This window comes from Lepeophtheirus salmonis, chromosome 2, assembly GCF_016086655.4.
Source record: "Lepeophtheirus salmonis chromosome 2, UVic_Lsal_1.4, whole genome shotgun sequence".
In the NCBI taxonomy this organism is placed as follows: Eukaryota; Metazoa; Arthropoda; class Copepoda; order Siphonostomatoida; family Caligidae; genus Lepeophtheirus; species Lepeophtheirus salmonis.
Window position 1 is genome coordinate 19,830,795 of NC_052132.2, and position 26,808 is coordinate 19,857,602.

Consider the following 26,808-nt stretch of genomic DNA (forward strand, 5'->3'; position numbering starts at 1 on the left):
TACCTTTAGCAGAGTCGACGGAGGATTTACGGGGTGAGGCTAAGGAGTTGAGTAGAGAGGATAATGGACGTGTCTCTACGTGCTTATCGTAGACGATCTCAATGGATCCTTCGTTGGATGCAAGTTCCTCTTCACCAAAGTATCCAGATTCATCTGATGTACACTGTTTTCTTTGTTGTTGAATGACTTCTTGAGCAGACTTGCTTGAAGAGGAAGAGGCGTCTCCAAAATTGATTCGTCTCATGATGATGCGGAATTGAATTAACTAAACACTTGGTATTATTGTATGATTGATGGATTAATATAAAAAGAGAGAAGAGTAGAGTCGATCTGAATGGATACTAATAATAATTTTGGTCTAAGTTGATGAATAATTCTAAATATGGATGCGATTGAGAAGGACTCGATTTAGACTATGAGTTTCCATTATAATTTATATTATTATTATTGACTAAAATCCAAAGTGGAGTAGGAGACTTTCCACTCAATTCTCTTACAAACTCGAATGATTTCAGTGACGTATTATTCATGGCGTAGACAAAATGCTCATTTAGGACTCACTCATATTACAAAAGGAGTGACCCAGTATAGAAAGTGCTGTGGACCTTATTAATGTCTAGTTTTCTTATAAAATCAAGGAGTTAACAAATTTTAAGGATGAATTAGAAGGTAACAAATGAATAAATATTATACTATTATATTATAAAGAAACAAACGGGAGAGTGTAGCACGTCCACAAGGGTGGACGATAAGAAGCTCACTGAAAAATCTTTAGCCGGCCAGCTTTGAATATTTCAGCCTACTCCTTCTTCTCCTCTGACTATTCTAGATCTAGAGAGAGAGAGAGAAAAGGTTTCTCTTTCTTTCCTATTTGACGTTTAAATACAGTCTTGTATAGTACTGGACTTGCGTTTCTTTCTGTCTATGTCTACCTCCCTCTTAAATAATATAACATTAAAATTGCGCCCTCGCATCCGGCAAGCAATAATATCAAAAGATGACGTATGCTACTGCTGCAATGAACATTATTTACGTCATTTTTACTGACGTTTCCAAAGACTCATATCCAGTTGCAAATATTATATATATATAAATATACATGGCCGGGTATCCACGTTTTAACTCGTATAATAGATAAAGGATACTCTACAAAAAGTATATGAATATATGCAAAATATATATTCACGAAAATAACTACAAAGAGTTGTCCCCTTTATATATAATTTTAAAGATGGCGTTTCAGTACAATTTATATATGTATACAGTATCATATATATATCAACTACTCTAATTTCTATTCTTTTTGTGTTGCAGCTGTAGCACGAAGAGAAGAAGGAAGAGAGTGGCAATGCTGATTGCTGATGTAGAATTACTGTTGTTGTTTTTTTTTAAATATGTTTCTACTAGCATGAATTTATTATGTATATTTGTTTAAAAACCCTGATTGTAGACTTTGATGTATGATGATGATGTAATTTACGAGGTAATACGTTTTTCAGTCCGAAATACTTAATTATATATCGGTTTTCTGCTAATAAATAGTAATATAATTCTTATAAATTTTACAATGTTATCCTTATAATATCTCGCAACATTTTCTTATTCAAAAACAGGAAGAAAAAAAGTCTCAAAACCAATTGGCATTTAATCAATTTTTTCCATCTGTGGATTATTTTCAATAATTAATAGGGTAGGGAATTGTTCACTTATGAAAATTAATAGTTAATCTGTATTCAATCAATCAACCAACGTTATGAACAGTAAACAGTTGCAGATCCGCATTAGAAAAATCGATAGTTGACAAAAAATAAGGTTGTATTGCTCATTAATATATGATTTAAAATCGCCCCTCCCGTGAGTCCTTAAAAAACTTCCAAAATTTGAACTATAAGACATTCACTGTTATTGTTAGAGTATCGCTGTTATACTCTAGTACATCAAACTCTATCTGTCTTGCCCCACAAGCGGTGAGATACATCAATATGAAAATTCTAAAGGCCCGATTACATGATGGCATAACCTTGTATTTCTATTAACCTTGCTTAAACTTTCATATTTTTTTTTGAAAATCAATAATTTTTTTGTATAGATTATTATAGTATAAGTCCCTCAAATAGAGCTGACGTCAACTTAAGTCGATAAGAACCTCCTGAATATAAACTTCATTGTTCTATATACTATCTCTGATGGGAATTGTTCACAGCTTAACATTAATACATAGTTAATTCGTCTTCTAAATATCAATGTTCAGAACCTTAATAAGGTGCAGAGATAGACAAATCGATAACTTTCATAAAAATTTAGAACGTACTTTGTTATCAGCTTTCGCTTTTTCGGCTTCTTTTCCAGTATTAGTGTTATGTTGTGAACAGTTTCCAAATATTAATATATACTAGCTCCAAAGTTGGGACGAATTGCCTATGTTCTACCAAATGATTTGTAACATTTTCTCCCAGTTTCTTTCAAAAGAAAGGTCGTGAGATACAATAAAGGTAATGACGTATTCCTAACTAAACAATAATTAATTCTTATTGAACAAATCAACCTTTAAAACAACGGTGCAGATAAATCAGTAATTGAAAAATTGATAGCTGACAAAAAATACAATGTATGTATATTTGATTACCTTAGTTAATTTACTCATATATTTTCATTTCTAACTGGCTCGACTTATAACGCCGATAAAGCAAGTAGGTACTAGTGCATTAGAATGCAAACTAGGATGTAACTATGTAAATATATGTATATAGGACATGTACGATGTATTTTTTATTTAAATGAGAGCTATGAAGTCAAGGAGAGCAAAACTATTTAGAAACTATTATTACTTTAGACACAAATATGTGCATAAGTACATTAGAGTGATCACTATTTTAGAAATGAAATAATAAGAAGGGGTTCATCTAAAATATTAAATGTATCAGGATTACAGAAATAGTTTTGTTTTCACTCTAAGTCAGTTCAAAACTCATCACTAAAAGATTTTGAAACATTTTAGTATGAGGTTGCGAGAACATATTAATCAGATATATGCCCAAAGATACCAATTCCCCTTATAGAACAATAACAAGCAGTCAACAAAACAAATCGATTATAATTGATACAATATTATTAAAAATTCAATCATAAACTTATAAATGTCTCGATAAATAAGTACTTTGCGACGTATAAATCAAATTGAAACAAGTTAGTGATCAAAACTTTCAAATCTAATAGGTTATTTGAGGATTGATGTGGCAGGGACGTCTACATATATATATATATATCTATTGGGAGGAGAAGGGGGCTTGGAGTTTGGGATATTTTTTGTAAAAAAATTTCAAAAATTAACAATTATTTAGTTAAAGTCAAATCAAAATAGATTTGTAACTTTTACCGTAATCCTGGTGATCAACAGAAAAACAGAAATTGACAAAAAAAAAAAAAAGTAAAAATGGCCGTGTCCTCAAGATTATATATATTATCCTTAATTATTTTTTTTTAGATTTTTGGAATTTTTTGAAAAAATATCCACAAATTAAAAATTTTTAAGAAAAAATTTTCAAAATAATAAAATTTTCAAAAATCTACAGCTATTTGCAAAAATTTAATTTTTTGGAAAATAAATTCACAAATTAAAGTTTTTGGAGAATAATTTTAAATACCATGGCTATTAAATTAAATTTCAAACATTAAAATGTCCTTAAAAGTAAAATGGAAAATTAAATTAAATTTCAAAATATTAAACTTTCTAGTAAAAAGCAAAAATCCTTAATTTTGGGGAAGGCTAGTATCCTCCAGATACCCTCTGCGATAGAGTGCAAAAACTCCACCTAAAATCAAATTTGTTCCAAAGTTATGGTCGATTATGAATTTTATACGTTTTATGTTACCATTACCTTTGACCTCTCTTACTATGACCATATATATTATCTTTGTGCCAAGTTTGATAGATATCGACATTTAACTTGTACCGTAATCCTGGTGACTAACTAACAAACAAGGATGGAGAAAAGCATAACTTCCTTTCAACTTTGTTGGCGGAGGTAATTAGCCACAACCTTTAATATGGTCCTGGTGAAGTTTGTAAATACATACTTAGAGTGAAGCCAACCCTATTTTTTTAAAGCCTTAAACATGCAATACTTAATACTAATAGGTGAAGTCAAAAGTTTTGAGTTTTTTTATTTATTTTTATGTTTATTTTGTCAATAAAATTAACATAGCTAGGATTATCTGATTTTGACGGTTCAAAACGGTTTTCTGGCTAATCATCATTCCCTCCGTAATGGAATAAGTGCTCATATCCCGGTCTAACTCAACGATTTCTATTATTGTATCGACATTTTTACGTCCATATTACCCTAACGGAATCGTTATAACCACCACATTGCTGTTGCATTCGATACTGTATTGGCTCCATAAACAGCAAAAATTATTTTGGCCACCTACTCTGCCTTTTCACCTTGATAGTAGAGATATTGAAAAATATATAGAATTTTCTCTTTTTTTTCTTCTTCCATTTTGGAACTCTTTAACATACTTTCATTGTCTTCTCTAAACACAAATCTGTGAATAATTTTTTTTTTAAAGTGTACGCTTAACATTTAAGCATATTTTCAGTTTTTTTTTGTTGCAATATAGCTCACTAAAAAGCGAAAAACGCTCAGAACTTTTTACACCTACAAAATATAAATGAGGACTTCCATACTATTTCATTTAAAAAATAGTGATCAAAATAGTATATACAGGGTACATATTGGGTATCTACTAATGATTTATGTACATATATTTTTACATGGACTGTTTTCAATAGTATAACTGTGAATCGTTACATAATTTCGAATTGACTCGTATTCACAAACAGTATAACAGATTTAATTGGGACTAGACATATGTGTGCCAGTATGTACATAGATTGTACAGGTGGAAAATTCATCTTTAACTATGTAGTTATAGCGGAAATGATATAAGATAATAATAGTAATAATATTTAATTAACTGATAAATATATAATTTTTTCCAAAGCTTTGATATATTATTTTATTGCAGATGAGAGTATTTTTATGTTAGTTTTACTTTCAAAGTTAGGTGCATCTTCACTCTGTACTAGTATATCTACATATGATCGACATAGATTAAAATTATTTTATTAAATGTAATCATTTAGGTTACTTTTTTCAGAGGAAAACATGTAGATTAAATTGAAACTCTCGCGGCGTCACGTTGCTATTATTAGAACTAGTGATAGGACAGTTCCAAAAAAAATCCCAATGCCGATTCCGATGGGGTTCTAGTAAAAATCCCTGATGCCGATTCCAATACCAATGCCGATACAAATTCTTTAGTATTTTAAATAATAGTTAAAAAATACAATTTTGCTTTAAGTAGAGTCCACAGGATCATTTTTTTTCTGGAAGGGGGCTTGGTTTTTGGAATTTTTTTTGAAAAATTTAATGTCAATTATTAATTAAAAAAAAAAAATCAAATATACAATTTGAGTATTCAAAAATCCACAATTATTCACAAGAAATTAAATTTTTATGAAAAAAATTTCAAAATTACATGGCTATTCTTTAAAAAAATTTCAAAAATTAATTTTCTTATATTTGAATTTTTTGAAAAATTTGAATTTTTGAGAAAAAAATCAATTATTAAATTTTTCGGAGAAAAATTTCAAAAATAAATAGTTATTTTCAGAAAATTAAATTCTTTGGAAAGCAATTTTATTTCAAATAGTAAATTTTCTAGGAAAAAGCAAAAAAAAATTTTATTTATTTTTTATTCTTTTTTTGGGGGGCTATAATATTTTCATAACTTAGAAAAGTAATAAATTGTTAAATACATTTAATAAATAAGAATCGGAATTAAACTTTATATTTCTGATACAATCCAGATTCCAGTTCAAGAAAAAACACCCGATTCCGATTAACCGTCCCATCACTAATAAGAATTCATTTATGACTATTTCATTTTGTTCAAGGGAAGGGAGAGCTTTAAATAGTAAATAAAACTCCTGTTTTGACTTAAATAACCTTGTATGTACTTTTGTACTGTCGAAATATCCTCTCGTCATTATAAATCCTTTATATTTTAATTGTTCTTTTTTCATCATCTCAATGTGTGCTTATAATAATATATCAACTCATAATAGTATTTACATATGCGGTGTGTCAATACGAAAACATTTTTGAATATTTATAAAAAAAAATGAGAAATCCCCTATCTAGGTATGTATTTTTTTATTTTATATATGCATTAGATCTGGACGGGGCTGTACCGTGGTTCGGTTTGGTACGATTTTACGATTGGTGCGGTACGTATATATCCTCATAATAAAATAGTATTATATAATCTGTGTATATTTTATATCAATCTTTGTTTTTTAGAAAATTTAAGTATATTTAAGAATAATTTATCTGTACAGAAAATAATTTTTTCATGAATAAAATATTGAAATATTTTTAAAAACTACATTTGTTCTATTAAAAAAATGCATTTTACTATTCTACTGTACAATACTGCGTACGGTGGAGGATGTACCGTGGTTCGTAACGAAGATATACATTTATACAGCAAAATATTTTATGAACATATTATGGTCTTTATATTCAAATTTCGAGGATGAGTTGAAATATTAAATAATGGCTACTGTAGTTTGTAAAATGCATTTAATTAATGAGCTTCTATTTGGTCCCAATATGGTCCCTTACAAATCAGGTTTCGTGCACCGTTTATGAAAGTGGAGGGGCCAATAACTGTAACTTTTTTTTAATGTATTGAGAGCCCCATACTTTGTTCACATGTTGTTGTTTTTTTGCAAATCAAAATATGACAGCCTAGTCAGAGAATACTAAAGTGACAACGGCCCCTCTGCCCCATTCCTTATTCGCAGGCGATGCAAATATGATATATCCTATTAATATAGCAAAGATTATCTGCTGTGTATGTATGTATGAAAAATAATCATCAGGTACACGGTATATAGTGCTCCCTGATGTATATCAGAAAGATTTTTTAATCTAAGAAATAAAAATATAGTCGTATTCACGAAATATTGCAGGCGTGTGCATATAGCATCGAACGTGTATACAAGGGCACTGTATATAGTGCTAACTGATGTATATTATATATTTATTTTTGATCCATAAAATAATTATGTAGTAATATTTCTGCACTGTTTCTGTGTTTTTGTCTTGTCAAAATCTGTTTTTCTTGCCTAGCAGTCGGTAAGATATATCCAATTGAAAATTCTAGCAAGCCTGATGACATGATGACATAACCTTGTCTTTCTATTAACCTTGATATGAATATTTGAAGATTTGAATAAAATATAAACTCTGGTATGTAAAAAGGAATTTTGTTGGGTTTTTGTAAGTGAGCGCTCTAGATACTTATGTACTCATCAGTCATCCCATCATATTTTTGTTTTTGGTGCATATACATATAAAGCTGTTGTTGATCTCATATTTTAAGCATTCTCTTTTAATGTACAATATTTTATTATTAGAATACAGTTCTGTGTTAACCCTTTATCAGAGTATTACTTTCTTTCCTCCCATCCCCTTCTTCTTGTTCCTTCCCCTCTTAAGTTCCCCACGGTGTGTCCCGTACTCCTGGTCATCTCATCACTTCGACGACGAGTATACAATATTAATTAAATCTATTTATACAGGTATTGTTATACACAACAGTTTTATCGGCCTTTATTAGGATGTATTCTTTATGTAATCAAAAATATTAAAAACCCAAACAATGAAAAGACATCAAATATATCATAATAAAACATATCAGGTAGAAAGTTAAGAGCGATATTCAATAAAAATTTCAAATTAAATGCAATTTAAAGTACTCGAGTACAAAGTTAAAATATGCATTATTCCATTTAAATTATTGTCTTTTATAGTCCTCAGCTTATTTTACTTAATTTTAGCGTTTTTACTGATTGCAAGAATGTCGATCCTTCCAAGTTTCTTACCAAAAAAAAGATACTAAATACTATTGGGAACTTTAAGATAACAATTTAAACTCAATTTACTTCTAAGCCGAACAAACATATTATGTAGATAATATATAAATATTGTTGAATGGAATTCAAAACATTTGGGCTTAATATTCTAATTATCTCATATTATTTGAAAATGTCTCTTTAAAAATAGACAAATGCTCATTGTACGTCCATGGTCGATGATGATTATTACACACACATATTTTGAAAGTAAGGATACAGGATTCGAAATAATATGTACATAGAAATACAATTCAAGTAACTCATCTGCTTCAAAATAGCACATCTTTTACAAAAAAATAATCTTGATAATAAAGAATTTTTGCACTATTAAAGTAGGCACATTATTAGTCCTGTATAAAATATGACTAGACTTTTGCAAGAGTAATAGAAATACAAGTTTATACCATAACGCGTGTACAACTGATGTTTGAGTTCCACCACGCTTTTAATTTTGACGTCATAGTGGATGCAATCGGTACAATACATTAAATTGAAAATTCTAGCAATAGTAACGTCATAGACTATGAATGGTTGGGTGTTTTGTCAAAAGCTGCCTGTCTTGCCTAGCAGTCGGTACAATACATCAGATTGAAAATTCTAGCAAGCCCGATTACATGATGGTCTAACCTTGAATTTCTATTAACCTTGGACTTTAGTAGTTACAATCTTAACAATACTTTTTTGTTTTTCTAAACCTGAATTATTATTACACATTAATGAGAAAGAAACATCTAAGTATAAATTAATAACTAGATGCTTGTATTCATGAAGGACAAAAAGTAACTCTAAGGATTTGTTCTGGAGTTATAACTTTAAGTCCTTGTTGGACTCGGAGAATTGATAATCGACACCTGATTAATTCCACTCTATATACCATATATATGTATAGGTGAACAGATGTCTCCCATTACTAGATACAGTCTCTGCTTTGACTTACCTTTACCTGGTCTAAAGTGTAGAAAACTTCTGACCACTTAAGTACTTATCCATTTTTGTTTCTTTCATAATGATGATATTTAATAATTTTAATGATAATATTTGCCAAAAACTGGTCACCTTACCTTATATAGCCTTGATATAAGGAGTGGGATCTGTGTTTACTTCCCTGCTTGCACGTCTGATTGCAGCTGATCTAATAAAACGTCATGACAGCTAAGTTGCACTCCTCCGTTAGATTTTACAAATTGTCAGGATTACTACGTTATTTTCGTTTTTTTTTATTTTTACATACCCGCGGGACATACTTTATGCAGTACTATACCTTATGCAAGAGTACAGTTACTTGCTTTTAAGATATAGAGCGTTTTCACTGACGTCATAAATTGTATTATAATTGAAGGAAACGCCATTATGGGGCCTCAAAGTTGATATTTTTACTACATAAAAAATGAACGAAATGTCAATGAAACTTCATCAAATGGCTTTAAGAATAAAAAAAGCATAACATCTGCATCGTATAGCACTTGTTATCAATGATAAACGCTGATATTTGAATATAATCAAAGTAATATATACTTAAAAGCCCTAAAAAATGGCTAGATTTGTACAATTACTATCATTTGAAGTGATTAGAGACGACTAAAGTAGGATAACAAGAGACTAATATCACATTCATTTCATTATAATAGCTAATTGTTATCTACAATATAGAAATAAGATTGTGAAGCGATGTAAAAACATATTTTTAATACATTTGAGTGTCAGATATAGTAATAAAAGTAGGTAATAGAGGATGAATTTTTATTAGAGGGTAAGGTTTTTATTTGTTGTTCCTATTTCAAAATCCCATAGTTCACTATTTTTTTAAATATTAATGAAAAAAGGGGTTTGATTATAATAAAACTTGGTTGTTTATATCCCCAAATGGCCGACATCAACAATGCTGACGTCAATGAAGACGCTCTATATAATTAAGGAGGGATTGATAATATCCCGCGCAAGTTATTTTTTCATTGGATAGAATAATTTTATTTTATTAGTTAATACTGTTATGTAGGTATAGAGTAAACTTGTAGCTTCAACAGCCTAATAATTAACTAATATTTTCAATTTTATATATTTTTTGAGTAGGGGATATATCAAATATAAGGATCAATATCCTCTGTTAGTATTATTATATACTAAAATATATAAAAAAAGTGATTATGTTCCTAAAGATTACCTTTTAACAAAATATTGAATTAAGCATAAAATACTAACAAACATGTGTACGAGCAAGGTCACAATCACAAATTTTATTATTAAACAATAACGACTTGATAAAATATCAAGTTAAAAAAGAAAAGCAGGTCAAACAAGGGGTCGAGCAAATGACATATACAACAAACACTTGAATTTTTTCTTCTTTGTAAATTGCTGTGGATTTTTTAATTTTATTCCAAAAAATTTAATATTTGAAATTTAATTTCGGAAATATTTTTCTAGAAAATTTAATTTTTTGTAACTGGCTATGGATTTTTAAATTTTTTTCCAAAAAAATTAATTTTCTGTGAATAGCTATGGGTTCTTGAAAAAAATATTATCTAGTAAATGTTATATTTATACACTGAAAAGGCTTGAAGAAACCATCAAATATTTTTTTTCGCCAATGGTTTTTAAGTATTTGCTCCAAAAAATATATATTAAAAAAATCCCAGGTTAATGTATATTGTAAATTGTTCATACAAAACGAAATTGAGGATTGTTTCAAACAGGAATGTGATCAAGGGTATCCATTACAATTAGAGTTGATATTTTTGTAATGAAAAAAAAAAGAGCGTGAGGAGAATGTGGGAGCGAGACATGGATATAGTATTAGTTATTACTGAATTAAGACCCTTGTTTACATAAGCAGTGATTAAAAAAGGAAAAAAATGATTAATGCGTGTGCTCTTTTTTTTGTTCATTATTTTTTAGGTCGAGGGGGTGACAACATCTCTCTCGTCTATCGTAAATTTATTTAAAAATGCACAATAAAATAAATATATATGAATTTAAATATAATTATAATATTTTCCTTTTACTAATGCTATTTTAAGTATAGAACGGTCTCTTCTTTATTGCAGTAATTCATTTTCTGCACCCAAATATCATGTAATAGGCAGCTGATGTTAACAAACTTCAGTATTACCAAGGTTAATATAAATGCAATGTTAGACCATCATTTAATCGGGCTTGCTAGAATTTTCAATCTGATTTATTGTACAAACTGCTGGGCAAGACAGGCAGATTTTGACAAAATACACAATCACTCAAAGTCTATGACGTCACTATTGCTAAAATTTTCAATTTAATGTATCATACCGACTGCTGGACAGGGAAAAAAAATTGAAAAAAAACAAGCAACCACTCATCCACTATGACGTCAAAATTAAAAGCGTGGTGGAAGTCAAACATCAGTCCTACAAGCGTTATGGTATAACCTTGTATTTCTATTAACCTTGAGTATTACTATATTTTTGTTCTCTAGGCACTCTTATACAAATCCCATCTCCATATATAATGTACACACAGCTGTAAAATACAGAAAATGCTGAATTGAAATATGTTGGACCCATCTGCTTAGGTGTCCCTAGTCCTTAGTGCACCACAAATAGCACATAGCATGTACTCCATACCCACTTAATGTGCCACTGGATACATATGGGGATTGATTCACTTTATTTCTGCCTAGTTTTTTGTTATCAGTAAATTTAATTGCAATATCATACATTGTAAAAGAATCTGGTTCCATGCTTAATCAGCAATTGTTCATTTTAAGAAAAAAAGTTGATTTACAGTGCAATTAATGTACGTCATATCACATAAAGCACTCTTTAATTAAATTTTCTTGCATACTTGACCATAAAAGTGTAATATTATCGAGAAATTACTAGAAGTATTATTAGTAATTTTAAACAGAGATAAATTATTATAAGGAAAAGTTACAAAATCCATGCTATTATTATACTTAATGATTGATATAATCAGTTAAATAGGATTCAATTTTTTTTTGTTTTGATATTTATATGTAGCCATAAAAAATATTTTACACCAAAGCTATAGAGAATTTTTAAACGCCATAAATTGTATTATAATTGAGGATCAAAATGGATATTTTTACCACATAATATGCAAAATTTCCAATACATCTATGTAGATAAAGCTTCATCAAATGATTTTAAGAATTTGAAAAACACTTTACACTTGCATTGAATACTACTTGATGGCAATTATAAATAGTGACATCTGTTTATAATCAATGTTATATGTAGTAAAAATAGTTAGATTTGTAGGATGTTGTTGTTGTTTTTTTAATTATTAGTGATATGAGACGAGAAAAGTAGGATAATTAGTCAAAAGTGTCTAACTATTTCCATTCTAAAAGGTAATTTTTATCTACATTATGGAAATAAGATTGTACAACGATGTAATAAACTATTGTTAATACATTTTAGTGTCAGATATAATATAAAACTAAGCAATAGAGGGATAAATTTTTGATAGACAGTAAGTTTGATGTCCTTTTATTTGGTTGTCCCATTTTGACATCCAATTGTCCATTATTTTCCTAAATATTAATGAGAAAACAGTTATATTCTTATAAAACTTGGTTGTTCAAGCCTCCCAAAATGGCAGATATCAACAATGCTAAACGTCTCGTGAAAATGATATATTAACCACATGGCGAAACGAATGTGATCTATATTTACACAAAGTAGTGGTATAAACTACAATTTTTTTTGTCCGCTAGGAGTGTTGAGTATATTCTGACTGTCTTTATCGAAGTACTTAGCCTCCATGAATTAACTGAATTAATAGGTAGGTTACAAAAAAAAATCAAAAATAACTAAATTAAGACATTAAATAGGTTTCTGAGATGTATATTGAGTGTAGAATTTTGTTGGTACCAAAATGACTTCTATTTGTTGGATAAACACTTAGTTATTGCACTTATTCTAAGCCGAAAAGTGAGTTTTCTTCTCATACCTCCTCAAAAAATGACGTCACTTGTTCTATGGAATTTTATGCTTTTATAGGTAGATGCCACATCTTATAGCCACCACATCTGTTTACGTTTATTTTACCAATTATATTACAACGCAACCTTTAATTAAATCCATAGGTTATATCTCAAATTATAAATTAATAAATATATTATTGTATTTAACATAAATATCTAAAATACAGTGGGTAATTACAATTTTAAATTATAAATAAATACATACGATTACACTTCCTTATTATAGTACAACATAACAATTTTGATTGAAGGTTTTTGTAGATGACGTAATGACGTCTCTTCAATATTTCATATTTTGTTTATCAGCCATTGTGAACACAATTTTGCAAGTCCAATAATGTCTATGTCAGTTGATCGATTCTTTTAAAATTTTTGATATTTGATAAACAAAGTCTTAAGTTTACCGGATCATACCCGTATTTTACCAAAGATTTTTGGAAGTTGACGAAAATTTACTTTTTTTAATGACGAATCTTAAAAAGTCGAATTTAAAAGTATTTAAACTCGATTTTTTTCACAGAGTTGTAGCTGAGAAAAGAAAGTATACATAACTATAGTTAAATTAGTTATTTATTATATTACTCAACTAAATTTGTGATTAAGACAACACAATTTTGCCAACTAGTGGTTAATATTTTAAAGGTCTCGCTAGCCAGTCAGCCGATTTTAAAATTATTTTTTTGGAAGTATAAGTTTTACTACATACTTCCCCTTTTTAAATATTTTTTCACATAATTTAACAATGGGTTTGTTGCATTTGTCGAAATATAATGGAAATGCCCAATAATAACATTAAATTTGCATGGTAAATTAAAATTGAAGAAAGTAAATAACATAAATAAAATTGATCATATTTAATGATACTCTATTCAATAACGTAGCTAAAATAAATTTTTATCGTAGCGGGTATAAAATTGTTTGAAAATTTGTTAAAATATAATGGAACTACCCTAAGGTCAATTCTGAGAATGGAAAAAGGACCTAACTTCATGAGGGGAAAGGATTAAGTGACATATATGATATCATAGAAAGCGAGATCTTGTGTGAATAAAAAGATGTTAGTTTGGTACTGAATCTACCCAAGCTCTCAGGCTTGTTTTACTACTTTGACTTGTTTTGAACTCTTAATTTTTTATATATTTTGCTCCCCAAGTTTTTAAAAGTGGACTAAAGCACTGAGTTAAACATATAAAAATATTATTTTTAAACATTAAAAAGTTTTAAGTTCAATTTGAGGACAAGCAAAATAATTAAATAAACACTTTACTCCCAATTTTTAAAAACTTTATTAAATATGAAAAACAAACAGCTAAAGTGTGATGAATAATATTAGTATATTTGAGTATTTAGTTTGTAAATATTCCCTTTGTTTCTGTAGATTTGTAAATCCAAAACCTATTTTTAGCTTCAAATTAAAGAGGGGTTTTAAAATATATTTCTCATTTTCCTGCAACAAATCGAAATAATATTTAATAATGAAAGGTTTTGTTGATTTTTTTATTTATAGCTCTATTTCATATACTCCATTTTATTTTACTCATTGAGCTCCTTTATAATGTGATTATTTTTGTTACCTGTTGAAAATCAAAAAGCTTTCTCCATCGATTATGAGTTCTATGTTATACATGAAGTAAATTTCATATTTTATTACATTTCCATGTGATTATATCGGAAATCATTAATACTACTTATTCAATGTATTTTCTTCAAACACATTCATTTATTCAAGAAAATGTAGAAAAATAAATGTATATATACTTCTGAGATATGTGGTTAATTTAATTTGCTATAATATTATATCCTATTCTTATAAAGCTATTATTAAGGGTGGGCGGAAATAATATATTGCAACCTCATAATTTCTTTATATTATTTATGTACGCAGTAAATGAAGAGAATTGTATGAACGTTTGACGTTAGAGGGCGCTATCAGGGATCCGTGTTTGGAATGTGTATATTTCAATCAGGGAAGGATATCCCTCCAGTGGTTCGTCTAAGCCTCCGGACACTACAGTATTTAGTGATCCCCTTGCTGTCCTTGGCCATCCTTGTCATTGGAGCTCTACATTCCTCTGGAGATTATTGTGGAGCACAACCATATTTACCACTATGGCATATCATTGCTGGCTCCTCTGGACTCGTCATCCCGATACTCTACCTCCTCTTTGATGAAATTAATCCAAGGCTCTCTCGAAGATTCCCTTCTCTTAGCGAGTTTTTTGATAATGCTGTCGTGTTTTTGTTGCCTCTTTATTTGATATTTGAGGTGTCATGGCTTATCACGGGTAATTTAAATACGGCCTCTTTAAGAGTATAGACTATATTTACATATTTTAAGCTCATGCTTTTATATTATATATTCAAGTAAATAGCAGAACATTTGATGATTAAGTTATTCGGTTATCATGATGAAATATTGAATTTTGAGTCAAATATCACTTGCAATACTTAAAAGTCTAAGCAATTCCTGTTGGAGCTTTGAAGATTAGATAATATAATGAGATCTTTACCCATTGAAGTTGAAATGAATCAATTTATTATTACAACTCGCTTTTACAAAATAATGAATGAGTCGTACAATATAAAATATAATTTAATGGTTTAATAATAACTATTGTTATTATTATATCTCCACACTACTCCAAGTTTTACTATCTGAATATCTTTATAGAAGACAAATGTTTATATTTGTCTTCATTCAGACCTATATATTCATGTTTAGTCATTCTTCTAATATCTAAGTAGTTGCAATAAACAAAAGTTTGCTATTATAATATACTATATTGTTTTATTGTAATACAAAAAAATTCTAACATCGATTTGATCCACTAAGCCATCTACTAGTTTTGTTTTTTTCAAATTGATATTGCTTAAACAAATTTTTCAGACCACTATATATATATAGCATATTGCTACGACAAGTTTAGTGGTTTCTACTGATCTCGATATTTCAATATGATATTTGAACATCTTATGTATTCAAATATCAATTTATATACATGGGAAATATTATTTTCTTACAACAATATTCAATTTTATATCCCTATTTAACTTCTATATAATATTTTATATAGTGTTATGCAATCTTAAATTAATACTATTACCCAAATTCATCGCATATTTTATACTATGGAATATTTATTATCATATTTTTTATAGGCACAATTTGGGTCTTTGGATCTTCATCAATCAGTGATCCAAATGCGTGTGATCACACACTATATGTCTTTAGTTTAGTGGTCATTATTAATTTTTGGATTCACTTATTAACTCCACTAATATTTATGATAACACTATGTTGCACAAGAATATTTCCTTTTTGTGGCTACTCTGCGTATTGGAAGATCGCCAAAACCGCCATAGACAATTGGACAAGGAGAACAAGATTATTGATTGCATCAACTTTGTCTTTACCTCTTGGTATTTCTATGATATCGGTTGGGATAATGTCCCTTAGTCATTGTACAACAGAGTCGGAAGATAAATTATCAGATTCTACATCACGGATACCAATTTGGCTGATTGTTTCAGGGGTAGCCCTTTTATTTGTGCCCACAATTTATTTGGTATATGATAAATATTGTAAACACGAAGACTCTGGTCCCCTGATTAAGGCACTGTCTCAAACTGTTGTGATTACTTATTTGCTTATTGGGCTTGCTTGGGCTATTGTGGGATTTTTATGGGTCTTTGGTTCGGTTAGCCATGAAATATGTGGTTCAGACTCTGCAACTTATCGCTTCGCCTTCTCTACGCTTATTATCCTTAATGTGATTATGGACTTATGGATCTGTTTTAAGATTTGTGTTGTCCTTTATTGGGCCTTTCTTTCAGATGATTAAATTCATTCATTGGTATTATACTATATTATAAACATATCTATCCATTCTATGTGATCAAATTATTTTTTTCGATCATTATTTTATCAGGTCTCAAATATTTTTATTTTTCTCATTAAACAAAGGCGAAGTAAGTCAAAGTGACAAAAGAGCCTATTCGAATTTGATAGTTCTGAATATTATAATTAATGGTTTTGCACAATTGACTGAGTTCAATTTTATTTATGCTTAACATACGGTTTCGTGGAAACAAATCATTTGAAATGATAAGATAATTTATTTATATTGGCGCATTTGATTGTTTTATTTTGTATTATCGTGAGCACAAAGTAACTCTACAAGGATTATAATTAATACCAAAAATTGTCTATTTAAAAAAAACACACAAATATATTTATTTGACAAATATTATGTCAAATTGACTGATTGATCATTTTAGGAAATAAATATTTTTTAAATTAAATAATATTTAGCTATGAGTAATTGCCCTTTAAGCTCACTAAATACATATTATATTGTATTTTATCTATTAATTATTAATTTCTAAAAAATGAAAAAATACATATTCAAGTAGCTGGATTACTCTATCTTACTATCGTCAAAATATTCATATATATTTTATTTTTTTTGCATAATTTTTATCCTGAGGAATAAAATGTTTATTCATTTTTTTAATCTTTGGAAAGGTGTTATTTAAAAGTATATATATTTTATTATTTACTATCATCATCAAATGAAGAATACTTTCATCAATGGAAAATATCTTGAATGAATTGGTTCAAAAATGAATATATGTGTTTGTTTTATTTAATACAATTTTTTTAATCATAATTATTTTTCAAATAAATTATATTTATTATCCTTATTACTCGTATGTTGTTGGTGTTTTTATATCCTTTAATGAATCGTTATTAATTAATGTCGTCAACTTGGTTGCTGCTAAAAATAAGACTTCTTAAAAATATGGAATCTTGAGCCATAAACAGGGAATTTAAAGTAAATGCTTTTAGACTCAATATACGTCTACAAGGGTTTCTCTCCTGTTTCCCAGTAAAATCCTACATTTTATTATATCATAATATCAGCTTCATTTGATAATAAATAATTAATTAATCCCCAATAAAGTACTTTAATGTTTTGAATTATGAAATTGTAACTATAACAACTATCTTATACGTTCGTAGTCCTTTATTTATACCCCAAACATATATTGATATTTATAGGTATATATAACATTATACTTTGTATTCATATATAAAAGTATTGATAAAATACACGTTTGATACTTCAGATACTTGGAAGAAGGGAATAATTACTATGTAATCAACCCAAAAAACTCGCACATTGTTTATGAATGGGTCGAATCAGGTTAAGGAATTTAAAATAAAGTACTATTATATGGTTAGGACTGGCATAAAATTCATTTTTTCTTATAAAAATAAATAATTAAATTTTAATTATTTACTAATGGGATCCCGTAATTGGAAAATTAGTTATCTCGGGGAATGAAAAACCTGTATTGTTACTGCATCACCCATCTTTTTTGTTAAGTCAGATAAAGTAATAGATAAATTAGTTCTGTGTTCCTATGTCTTTTTATATTTATGTATTACCATCCGTGTCCCTACGATATAACAGAAACTTTTGTTCTAGTCATTATTAATATTATAGTGATATGGAATAAAGTGGATTCAACCGTCATAATATCATGATTACTTTGCTGTAAATAGATCATTATCAATAAAGTTATTCAGATTTTCTTTATCTTAAAGCTCACCGGTTCAAATACATATACTTCTTTAAGTCGATCAACATAGTTTTCTTCATCAACTTCTATGCTTTGATGTGGAATTTTTGAAATGATGTCAATCAATGCCGCACCAAGACTGTATATCTAAGTGATAGTGGAAATAAGTTATTTTTAAGAGATTAATGCCTTGGGCTACCATGGATTTAATTGGCAGGAAAAACCTGCCGCTATCAGATTTTCTGTAACTTAAATTTACTAGATTAGGTACGAAACAAAATATATATATAATAAAAATTTCCACAATTGTCCTCCTAGTCCCATCTCATATCTGCTCCCTTGTACATGCCTTGTGTCAGGTTGTGTACAAGTTGCGATTTTTGTACAAGTTGTAACTCTTATAAACAGTTTCTACGAGTTTTAATTTATTCGTGTTGAAATCTCTTATTTAATTGAGGTTATCATTTCATTTTGATCTATTAAAATTACGTATTTATTATGTATTTACCTGTAAAATAAGCATGAGCGTAAGATTTGAAATTATTTAGGTGTCAAATTCAATATAAAAGACCAAATGGAGACCGAATATAGCTAATTAATTACCAGAATATTGATAAGTATGTTAGTAATTGCAATATTGTAGGGGATAATGCCCCACTCCTATCTTTTTATGGAACTCATTAGTACTAACTAATAAGTAACCTATTACTTAAATAGGTTACTTATTAGTTAGTACATATTACTACATCGAAAAGTAGTTTAGTGATTACTTTTTACTAAGAATCAAGAGTAATAGTAATGTTATTTTACATATTTGTTGATATACTCTTAAAAGATGAACAATGCTACAATCCATTCGGGGAGTTTCTTAAATTAAATAAAGATGATTATTTGTAAATTAATACACAGCCCTACCCTTCAAAAACTTATTTCCAAAATATTTTCTGTATTAGCATTTTTTTAAAGCATTGATAATTTTTTGTCCTTGATCTTCTGAATAAAACTAGGAAATATAGTTTTTTACACATCAACAATAATGAAGTATCAGTTACTTACTTTGTATCGTTGAATTTATAATCTTAGCTTCTTCTTCACTTATATATAAATAACCATTTCTTTTCTGATTCAAAGACAAATAATAATTTAGTATTTGAACAAATAATAAAACATAGGAGCAGTTTTTTTAATTTAAAAATACTCATCAGTATTTTCTTTCTGAAAATATATCCTATGAATCATGATACTTACAATTAGAAAGAAACGAGACCGGAACCCATAGAACCACTGAATCTGAACTGGGTACAACCTTATACCTCAGCTAAAAATTATTAGTGGAGGGGGTCTTGGTATATAGTAAAGTTTGGGAACCCCTGGCTTAAGAAATATTATAGGGCCCCAACAAGCTTATAAGCGTACCTGGATCCATAATCTACCCCATCTCTTCCCTTTTTCACTTTACACCGTCTTGTGGCTAAAACCACTTTTCCAGATCCTTAAGAAGCCCTTAGCTATTTGGAAATCAGGTACAACTGTATCACCCCAGCGACGTAATAAATTCATTGACAAACTCTGCAATTATATTAAAAGGTTATTAATATACCAAAAAATACAACAAACGAAAATAAACACAAGAACCGAGACTGATTAAACAATATATCGCGGTCTCGGGTCGACTTGGTTGGTTCCGGTTATAGCGGCTCAAGAACCGGAACCGCTAGACAAATAAGGGCAAAACCTTGCTTATAACTTCTTTAGCAAAGTTGTATCGTTATACTATTAGTTTCTAGAAAGTAACGCGTTACTACTCCAAACTGGTTCTAATTACTTATCTCATAAAAGTATCGTAATAGTAAAAGTTATATTTTTTACAATTTATCTATTAATAAGCCCTTCATAGCATGAAGATATTGCTTTGCTAAATTTAATTTGCAAAATAAATAAAAACAACACATACCTAAAATAATGGATCTCCTTTTCAGTTTATTTTTTTAATAATAATTAAAAGCAAACTATAAAAATTAATTAGTGTGATACGAGCGATTAATGGGATCAACAAAAAGTAGTTTTTAATCTTTATGTTTTTGCTATGAAACGCAACAATTATATTTCTTTGTTATTTGCTCATTTTTAAATGATAAATTAAATTTGACATTTATCAATGTAACCAAATATTCCACAATATCTTTCCTCATAAAACATTTTTTCATAGCGATGTGCACCACATGTTGTGTACAATTACTTTTCCAATTTGACGAAGTGTACTTTCAGCTCATGTACAAATGGTTTTGAATCACTTTTTTTAAAGCTTCTCGAAAACATAATGTTCAATATTTGAATTAAAAATATATTTATATTTTTTGTCAAAATTTGTAATAAAGGGTTCTAGTTAAAAGAAATACATCATTTCTATTAACCTTGTGTATATGTTATTTTATAATAAATAATCTCATATTTGGGCACAAAAAGACGCCACTCTTTGTCGCTTATTTTACAAATGAATATAAGTAAACAACGCCCATGCCCATTGAAAAGTTGAGATTATTACAAAGTGCCCCTTTAGTAACTATCATCATTGGTATTTACAGAAATACTCTCTTATCAGGGGGATTAATATTACTAACTTACGGATAAAATATATTCTTTTAGTTTGCGAATACTCAATGGATTTGGATTCCCCTACTTTTTGCTTCAGAAACAGTTTTTATAAGCTATAAACTATTACAAATGTCAAATCATTATCAATTTAAAAAAGTTCATACACCTAATTCATTTAGTTATTTATCTACTTTCATTATTTTAAATTTAAATCAGCCAATCCTGCTATAAAGGTTACTCGGGGCCCTAAGTCTTTTTTTTAAGTAAGGTCCTTAGTTGATTTTCCTTATGATCCCAATGCCCTTAGATACATTGTACTTAGAGACAATAAGAAAATGAATACATTTCATTTTTCCTCGTTCATCGTTTATTTGCTAAAAAATTACCAGAAATTTTGAACGTCAAGGAACCCTCCTAATATCCAAAATACACCCTGGGTCTCGGTCATTCAGGTAATATACTGGGCCTCATGGTAGTTTAAACTCTATCCCCGCCGCATTTCTAAGCACCAAGAACACGTTCTAAGATGCTGGAATACAAATATAGCATATTTATTTTTAAATGTATGTTGATAGAGTTAATTCACATAGTAAAAAAACGTAGGATTGAAAGACAAGTTCAATTTCGTAATACTTGGCTAAGATCAGTCATGAATAAATATATTAGTTAAGTAATTTAAATTAACTAAAATATTTAGTAAGTAATCAGGGCGTCCGCAGGGGGTGGGCTGGAGGGGCTGTAGACCTCCCCAAATTATGGTATTTTTGCTTTTTAATAGAAATTTTAATACCTGATCTTTTTTTTTCAAAAAATTTGATAATTAAAATGTAATTTTTGAAACATTTTTTCCAGAAAATATTAATTTTCAAAAATCAAGCCCCCCTCCCCCTCTTCCAAAAAAATAAATATATATATATATAATTCAGCGGACGCCCCTAGTAATTCATGTATAACTTATACATGAATATACTTATACAGTATAAGTTAACATTTTACCATCTTGTTAGCTAAGAATAGATAAACATAACTATTTTATTTAAAAAAAGTTAACAAAACATAGTATTTTGCAAAGGTTAATAGAAATTTCTATTAGCGTTGGTATTTTTTTAGTAAATTCGATGATAATAATATATTAGGTGACATAACAAAGTACAATATACAACCTGTATTTGAATTTTTCAAACCTCAAATTTATTTTACCAAAAGGAAAACTCGAACTTGCTCAGTAAAGAGGAACAACTCTAATACGGCGCTAGTGTCGTATTCTAATTTTTATTTCAACAGCACTCTCCCTTTTTCTTTTCCTCCTTTTCCGGTGAAGGCAAGAGGTATGTAGTCAAAAGTATTTTCTTTGTTTTTTTTCGAAATCCTATAATATCATCCTTCCAGGTTGTAATCCAAGATGCAAATCTTCGTCAAAACTTTGACGGGCAAGACCATTACCCTTGAGGTCGAACCTTCAGATACCATCGAAAATGTGAAGACTAAGATCCAGGATAAGGAAGGAATTCCTCCAGATCAGCAACGTCTCATCTTTGCTGGCAAGCAGCTCGAAGATGGAAGGACTTTGTCTGATTATAACATTCAGAAAGGTAAGGTTTTCTTTGAATGTTCGATATTTGTTGCTTTTAAGTTAAATATTATCCGAATTATGAAGTCATGGTTGCGTTTCTGTGTATGACTCTTAATTATAATTTGAATCTTTTTCTTCTTCTAGAGTCTACTCTTCATCTCGTCCTTCGATTGAGAGGTGGTGTTATTGAACCAACGCTCAGGCTTTTGGCTCAAAAATACAATGCAGACAAGATGATTTGCCGCAAGTGCTACGCTCGTCTTCACCCTAGGGCAACTAACTGCCGCAAGAAGAAGTGTGGTCACACTTCCAACATCCGCCCCAAAAAGAAGCTAAAGTAAACTGGAGAAACTCTCGTCATTGTTTATGTCATACGAAAATAGAAATAAGAATATATAGATGATATTCTAATCACTGTCTTTCTTTCTTATTGAAATGCTAAAATATTATTCTAATTAGCGAGTCATCGTTCTCTAGTTTTAATATGCTTGTTCATTTGGATGTATCAGAATATTCTGTGCAATGTATATTTGAAGTTAACACTCATTTAGACTGTTAATGTCTGGCTCAGGTTGAACGTGGAGAAACTAAATCACAGCAACCCGCTAGATAATAACTCAAATTGTGAAATTGGTTCGTCTTGTTAGTGAATTGATAAAGAGAAGGGAGTCACGAAGTACTAAGGTTATGTTGTTCTGTGTATTTGCTACTTCTTGTTTTTAATGGGGGAACAAATCCGTAGGTTGGAGCAGAGTCAAGTCTGGACTAAATTGAAAATAACTTAGTAAAGATTTAATAGTAAATTTGAACGCTTGTAATACAAATTCAGTTTGTTACATTTCGGGTTGGGGGGAGTGGATATCCCGGCTGTTAAATTGCTCTTCACCCTCGTTAAATACTGAGACAGTTCAGGATTTATTTATAGCATTAATTTCTTAATATAACACTTTGGCATCATTAAAGATGGATATTTTAAGTTTAAATGAGTAAAAATTAATGACTATGTTAAGAATAACTAGATAAAATGTAGAAAAGTTGCTCTTCAAAAAATTCACTTAACAATTCACCAGGCAACTACTAATAATACGCAATACGCTTTGAGGTTGTTGGTTTAATTTATTTTAGTACTGCTTCTGAACGTTTTTAGATATTGTTTATCTCACAAAATATATATTAACTCACCTTCGAAGTAATTGATTGTTTTTTCTACATCTAAATGTTGTTTCCTTGGATTAATATATTTATAGCATAATTTATCTTCTTCACAGATATCTTGAATCTTTTTAAGGGGCATACCTAATGTTTTTGGGCATTTAAACGTAATGTGGTCTTCATTACAAACATCACATTTTTTGTCTGATAATGAAATTCCGAGGTTACTCGACGTATGAATTATCGTCTCTGACTCCGTGCAGGGAATTTTTTCCTTGTTAAGACTTAGCCACGTGTTGAATGTGGCTAAATTTTCCAATGTCCATTCTGGCTCAAGATTGTCGGCGGTGAGTGAATCCTCGTATTTGAGCTGACATTTATGCTTTTTGTTAATGTCGTTGCAATTTCTGAACTTATTGACTTAGGAATCCTCTTCTAAGTAGGTAAATTGCTTGTTAGTATATTGGCATATTACTCTAGAAAAAATCTGGAATTTTTATATAATAAATAATCTTTCAAGTGTGTGTCATGCGAGTTAATTATAAATTGCTTGATTGAAAACAATATTTAAAATGTATCAAAATTAGATTACGATTATTTGATTCATTCGGTTTTATTTTGGACTTGCAAATACTATTTTGTTATTAAGATTCTTGTCAGGCGAGTACAGAATTTAAAAAAAATCCTATTATTAGTTAAATAACTTTTATTGGTTTGTATTACTAACTATTCTATGCAATATAAAAGTGAGATGCTTTATGATTTTACTTCATTAATATGTATATTTAATATTACCGTTTATTATTGTAAATAAGGGTAAAATATAAAAGGATCAAATTGATACTGATATTGATAGTATATAATTGGAATAAGTATAAATCGTCGTAAATTAATCAATTATCAAATATATTATAAGGTTAAATAATTAAGAAAAAATAAAAATATAAACTAAAATCAATGAAGCACAGACATAAATACATATTTGCATTACACCATATATATAATTGTATAATTTTATTTCACCATTCTTTGGAATGACGAACTTAAGTCAACTTTGAATATGAAAAAAGAGAATATCTCTACAGTTTTTCTCAAATTTTATGGAGAAAACATCTTCATCATTCGTAAGCATAGACCCTTGAGAGAATGGAAGGCCTTAATACTACTAACAGTGAATCAGATCAACTTAAAGAAGTGTCAGAGGTATGTTCATTTTATTTACAAGGAAATTGTAGATTTGAAAAAGACTGATATAACAGACATGATGGATTTGTAGACCAACTAATCCCTAAGACGAAAAAGAAAAAAACAATTGGATCATACTGTGAAGACTAGTACTATAAAGAAACCAATGAAAACAGCACTAGATGTTATCAAAAGGCTTCAATGGGATAATAGTTTAAACGCCTCCTTGTTCACTTTGGGGTTCTTAGATCGTTTTTTTGGGTGTTCTAGAGAAACCATTCTCGGAATTTTGTTGGGAAGATTTAGCCTCAGTTTTTGCCATTCCTCAGCATCGAATTCAATATTTTAAGTATAGAGTAGAAAAGTTTGTGACAAATCATCGATATTGGATTTAGTACTCGGAAGCAAGGGAGATGAAAGAGGAATTTACAATGTTATTTCCGAAATAGATGAGCTCAGACTAAAGAAAGAGATGGAAAAAGAGGAGTACATTGATGATGATTCAGATACCGAATCCGGTAGTGACGAAGATAATACATTGATATTTGTTGGCAATCCAAGTTCAAAGATCAATGCCTTAAAAATATAAGAAGAGGACCAAAGTACACATTTTATTGCAATTCAAGTAAAAGATCCACAAATTTTGTCTGGTATTGTGGAGGTTCAAAATTCCATTAGAGAACACGAACAAATCCTTAGAGACTGTTGTATGGATAATAGACTCATTCATTTGACTTTCGAAATGTTGATACTGGATGGTAATGAAGGTATACGGGAAGGCACAGATCTCATTGATCGTGGCAGTGATATAATTAAAAATTTACAAGAAATTGAGCTGCAAATAGAAGGACTGGGTACCTTTGGCCAAAGAGTATTATATGCAAAAGTTAATCCTACAGATCAAATGTTATTTAATTAACTTTACAGTATAATTCTTTCTGCCATAAAAGAATCGAGTCTGAAGGTTAAAACTACGAATAAATTTGAATATGTTCCACACATTACAATCACCAAGTTATCTCGACCCATTTCCAAGATCCGACATTCAAAATATATTCCTGGTAGTTATTACTCTCAGTTCGATCAAAAATCATTTGGAAAGTTCGTAGTTGATAATATTAAGCTCTGTGTTATTGAAAATAATCGTGGTTCCGATGGGTTATATCGAACTCTAAATACTATAGAACTTTAAGAAGAATTGTTTATTTATTTATTAAAATGTTCTACATAATTGAAAAAAAAAAAAAAAATAGATTTACTAAATAATAAAGATCAACATGACACAAAGGTGAGCTTACAATACGACGTAGTTTAAGGGTTTTAGACTTACAAAATTAAAATCATAACCCAATACTAAAGGAATTACAGGGTTTTTTTAAATTTAACCATCTTTTTGTTTTATTTAAAGAATCAAATTTTAGAAGGTACATATAAGTTTCAATGTGTATTTATCCTCTGGAGATTCTATTCTATAATTGGTTTACAAATGCAATAATAAGATATACGAATGTATTCTTGATTTTAAAGAAGTGGTTTAAAATTATCAACACAAGACCCATTTTTTTAAAAACTTTTCATTGGTGTCCTTTACCTTGAAATTACACCAATTTCAAAAATATTTTTTGAAGTTCAACAATATCAAACTCTGTACTAGATAATAAATATTTTCTAAAGTAATCTATTCCAACTTTTCTACAGTACTTGAGAAAAATGCTGGTGACTACATGCTTTAGCTAAATTTAGGTG

At 29.2% G+C, this 26,808-nt stretch overlaps 3 protein-coding genes across 5 annotated transcripts in view; 2 read left to right on the top strand and 1 right to left on the bottom strand.

Moving 5' to 3' along the window:
• The window catches only part of LOC121132382 (ribosomal protein S6 kinase alpha-5), a 32,356-nt gene extending 28,932 nt beyond the window's left edge, over positions 1–3,424 (bottom strand). The window contains exon 1 of the mRNA XM_040727776.2: positions 4–3,424. Coding sequence (XP_040583710.1) covers positions 4–244 — 241 coding nt within the window. The 5' untranslated portion in view covers positions 245–3,424. The remainder of the gene's footprint in view (positions 1–3) is intronic.
• Positions 3,425–6,031: 2,607 nt separating this feature from the next.
• Positions 6,032–17,678, top strand: LOC139904732 (uncharacterized). Of its 3 annotated transcripts, none has more exons than XM_071886667.1 (3): positions 6,032–6,209; positions 14,857–15,256; positions 16,131–17,678. In XM_071886667.1, exons 2-3 carry the CDS (start codon positions 14,920–14,922, stop codon positions 16,811–16,813), a joined length of 1,020 nt encoding a protein of 339 aa, XP_071742768.1. In that variant the 5' UTR covers positions 6,032–6,209; positions 14,857–14,919; the 3' UTR covers positions 16,814–17,678. The 3 variants fall into 3 exon arrangements, with proteins under 3 accessions (XP_071742768.1, XP_071742769.1, XP_071742770.1); XM_071886668.1 differs by having other exon boundaries at positions 6,054–6,295; XM_071886669.1 differs by lacking the exon at positions 6,032–6,209 and adding an exon at positions 14,541–14,719.
• Positions 17,679–18,582: 904 nt separating this feature from the next.
• RpL40 (ribosomal protein L40) lies at positions 18,583–23,136 on the top strand. Its single transcript, XM_040727778.2, has 4 exons — positions 18,583–18,824; positions 22,359–22,480; positions 22,542–22,744; positions 22,870–23,136. The coding sequence occupies exons 3-4, from the start codon at positions 22,555–22,557 to the stop codon at positions 23,064–23,066; spliced, it is 387 nt and encodes a 128-aa protein (XP_040583712.1). The 5' UTR covers positions 18,583–18,824; positions 22,359–22,480; positions 22,542–22,554; the 3' UTR covers positions 23,067–23,136.
• Positions 23,137–26,808: the final 3,672 nt, after the last annotated feature.